A 3,966-nucleotide genomic window follows, 5' to 3' on the forward strand; every position below is an offset into this window, starting at 1 on the left:
GTAAAGTATACCCCACACACAAATATATATATATATATATATATATATATATATATGCAGAGGAGGGATCAATTGCAAACCATCCTGTGAAAACCTTATAAACCAATCCCATTCATCCATTTTCTTCATCAATGGTTAATATTAAATGAGTTTATATTAGGAAATAAAGAAAATAAAATTTTAATTTTTAATTAAAAAAGGGCAAATTTGTCAAATCCCCAACAATGAATAGGTATATTCTAATAACTACTGTTAATTATGGAAATATATTAATGGAAACGTTTCATATGGAAGTAGGTAAATCTTTTTTCTTAATATAATTTTTTTTACTATTAATATTTTTTATTAAATTATACTTATTAAATATGAATTGTAAAAGCAGTAGAATATAAAATATGTGTTCGTTTCATTGAAAAAATATATGTACTTTGGGTAATGAAACGAATGTCATGTTCAATAGTGACCATGAACACAATTTCACTGATTAATTTAATTTATTAATATTTCGGAACGTTTTATGCATGAAAAACGTTCATTAAATTAAAAAATATTCAGTTTTCAAAATGTTTCATTAAAACTTTAAAAATGTTTCATTCTTTATATGTTTTATCATTTATTAGGATTTCCCTTGTTTTAAAATTATTTTGATTAGAAACTATTAATAGTCTAATACTAATTCAATAACCGTTAATGAAATAGTTTGCAATTATCGTTCAATGCTGCATAACAATTGGTCTGTCTTTCATTGTTGGTGACAAGGAGTCACGTGAGTTCGTTTTATAAAGGGTGAAACAGTTTCATTTCTTGTCACCTACAATGAATTAGGTATATCATAATAAATTATGAAACATAAAACATACTATAATCAACAAAAAATAATGAAACATTTTGAATACTAAAACAAAGATTTTGTTTCATTAAATCAAGAAATAAAACTGTTTCATTATTTTTTGTTTCAATACTAATTCAATAACCGTTAATGAAACTGTTTCATTAAATCAAGAAATGAAACGAACACATATTTCATATTCTACTGCTTTTACAATTCATATTTTAATAAGTATAATTTAATAAAATAATAAAAATATTAATGGTAAAAAAATTATTTTAAGAAAAAAGATTTACCTCCTTCCATATAAAACGTTTTCATTAATATATTTCCATAATTAACATTAGTTATTACCTTCCAATGTTAATCAATATACGATGAAATAACCATTATACCCTTATTTATTAAAATTAAATAAAAGAACAAAATTTCCATATTGGTCGAAAGTGGTTTGCATAGTTTTCATGAATTGAACGGTTTGCAACGTAACCCGCCTCTATATATATGCAGACAGTGTCTATATAATTATATAATATAACTTAATTAATATATGTATACATATAATAACGATAAATAAATATAATATAGTATAGTATTTCATCGATTTAAAATTTTATGGATTTTAAAGATGAAACAAGTTTTTAAACATTCAACACTCCCTATATTAAGGGGGTGTCATTAGCACTACCCTTACACCTAGTAATTTATGTCATGTTTTCTTAATTTAAATCAAAAGTTACTTATTGTTTTATATTTTAAAATATAATCATCTATAAATAATTTAAAAATATATTGTTGTAATAAAAAAGTTAAAGTTAAATATTATAATAATAAAATCTAAAGAATATATTATTATTTAGTGCTTTTAATACTTAAATAAAAATATATTATTATTTTATTATCATTTGTAACGGTCAAACAATTTTTTCTTTAATTTAATTCATATTTATTATAGCAACTAATTTACATTAATTTCTTGAGAAGGATATTTAAATTTAAAATTTTTATTTTCTAAAAAGCCCACCATAAAGTTGTTCTATAAATTGGCAACAAACGCACCATTTTTCAAACAAAAACACGAGATAGCATTTTAACCAATATATCTCGTTATTCATTTGTGTTTTTGCTACGATATAAACAATGGCGATAAAGCTGTCATCTCTTTTTACCATTGTCTTTCTTCTTCTTGTTCTTCAAGAAACCATATTATTTTCAGCCATGGCAGACATGAAGTTCATACAGGACACATGCAAGTCCACTCCCAACTATGATTTATGCGTTAAGACTATATTGGCAGATCCTAAGAGCCAAGATGCAGATTTAACAAACTTAGCTCTCATCGTAGTTAATGCAATCAAAGAAAAAGGTATCAACACCATAAACTACGTCAAGAGTTTGGAGAGCGATCGACCGGAGTTGAAGTCGCCGCTAGAGTATTGTGCTAACGTGTATAATGCTATAGTGACGGCAGACGTTCCTGAAGCCGTTACCGCATTGACTCAAGGTAATCCAAAGTTTGCTGAGGACGGAGTTGCTGATTGCGCAGTAGAATCGCAGGCATGCGAGAGCACTTTTGGCCAGTATGGTCAAGCATCTCCTATGACAAACATGAATAAGGATATGGGAGATCTTGCTAATGTAGCTAGGGCCTTGATTAGGATGCTACTGTAAACTTAATTTATTTCAATAAATTAATGAAGAAAATTTATATTATCTGGTGATATTATGAATTCAAGTATCAATTGACAATTTTTCGTGTATGGTTTTATATAAACATTAACATTTAAACAAAATCAAAAAATGTTTTCTAATTTATTTAAGGATTTTTTATAATTTCCATTAAAAGTTACATATGATATCCACAATTAATCGACGTTTTTTTTATTTCAAAAAGGAATTGTTAATTTTTGTTAAAATATCATATGTAATATTGATCATAGTAAATTTAAGTGGGAAAAAATTGTTAGTTATCTGCAATATTACATGTGATATTCGTAAATTATGAATTACTTCTTACAGTACATGTGATCATATACATATTACATGTGTTCTGTTACATATCATATGTGCTTCTGTTTTCATTATTTAGGTTATGTTTGGTAAATTAGCTAATAAGATAACTGACAGCTCATAAACTAGCTGATGATTGATAAGCTAGCTGTTAGCTTATAAGCTAGCTAATAAACAAATCAAGTTTAACATAACTAGTTGATGAAAAGGTAAAATGACCAAAAAAGGTATTTTAAAAATTAATCAATTATAATATTTCAAAATATAATTGAAGCAAATCTCTAATAATATCTATACTATATTATAAAGCATTTAACAAAAACTCTTAAAAATTATTTTTTATGCATGAAGTACTATATATTGATGCATATTATTTAAAATTCAAGATTACAAATAAATTATGTATAAGTACTACTTAATAAAACTCCATATTTGAATTCGTGTAACTAAGCGGATAAACATAATCAAATAGAGGATAAAATTTTTATTTTAAAATATAAAAAATTTAAAATATAATTAAGATAATTATCGAGTTCTAACAGAATAATAATAATTATTTTTATATTATAAAGCATTTGACAATAACTCTTACAAACCATTTTTTATGCATGAAGTACTATATATTGATGTATATTACTTAAAATTCAAAATTACAAATAAATTATGTATAAGTGCAACTTATTAAAGCTCTATGTTTGAATTCGTGTAACTAATTGTGGATAAACATAATCAAATAGAGATAAACATCTTATTTTAAAATATAAAAAATCTAAAATATAATTAAGATAATTATCGAGTTCTAACAAAATAATTATTATTATATTTATAGTATGAAACATTTGACAAAAACTTTTAAAAACCATTTTTATGCATAAAGTACTATATATTGATGCATATTACTTAAAATTCAAGATTACAAATAAATTATGTTAAATACAACTTATTAAATCTCCATGTTTGAATTCGTGTAACTAAATAAGAATAAACATAATCAAATAGAGGATATACATCTTCTTTTAAAATATAATTAAGATAATTATCGAGTTCTAACAAAATAATAATTATTATCTTTATAAGAAAATTATATTATTAAACCAAATATAAATTACTTCGTTATCGAACCTAAA

The 3,966-nt window shown here is 24.0% G+C and overlaps 1 protein-coding gene across 1 annotated transcript; it reads left to right on the plus strand.

The window, feature by feature from the left end:
* Window positions 1-1,969: 1,969 nt before the first annotated feature.
* Window positions 1,970-2,500, plus strand: LOC112503425 (cell wall / vacuolar inhibitor of fructosidase 1-like). Its single transcript, XM_025107463.1, has one exon. It carries the CDS (start codon window positions 1,970-1,972, stop codon window positions 2,498-2,500), a length of 531 nt encoding a protein of 176 aa, XP_024963231.1.
* Window positions 2,501-3,966: the final 1,466 nt, after the last annotated feature.

This window comes from Cynara cardunculus, unplaced genomic scaffold (assembly GCF_001531365.2).
Source record: "Cynara cardunculus var. scolymus isolate 2C unplaced genomic scaffold, CcrdV1 Un_Scaffold_2992, whole genome shotgun sequence".
Classification (NCBI taxonomy): Eukaryota; Viridiplantae; Streptophyta; class Magnoliopsida; order Asterales; family Asteraceae; genus Cynara; species Cynara cardunculus.

Coding starts and splice junctions, on each gene's coding strand:
- LOC112503425 (XM_025107463.1), top strand. CDS start 1,970: ATGGCGATAAAGCTGTCATCTCTTTTTACCATTGTCTTTCTTCTTCTT.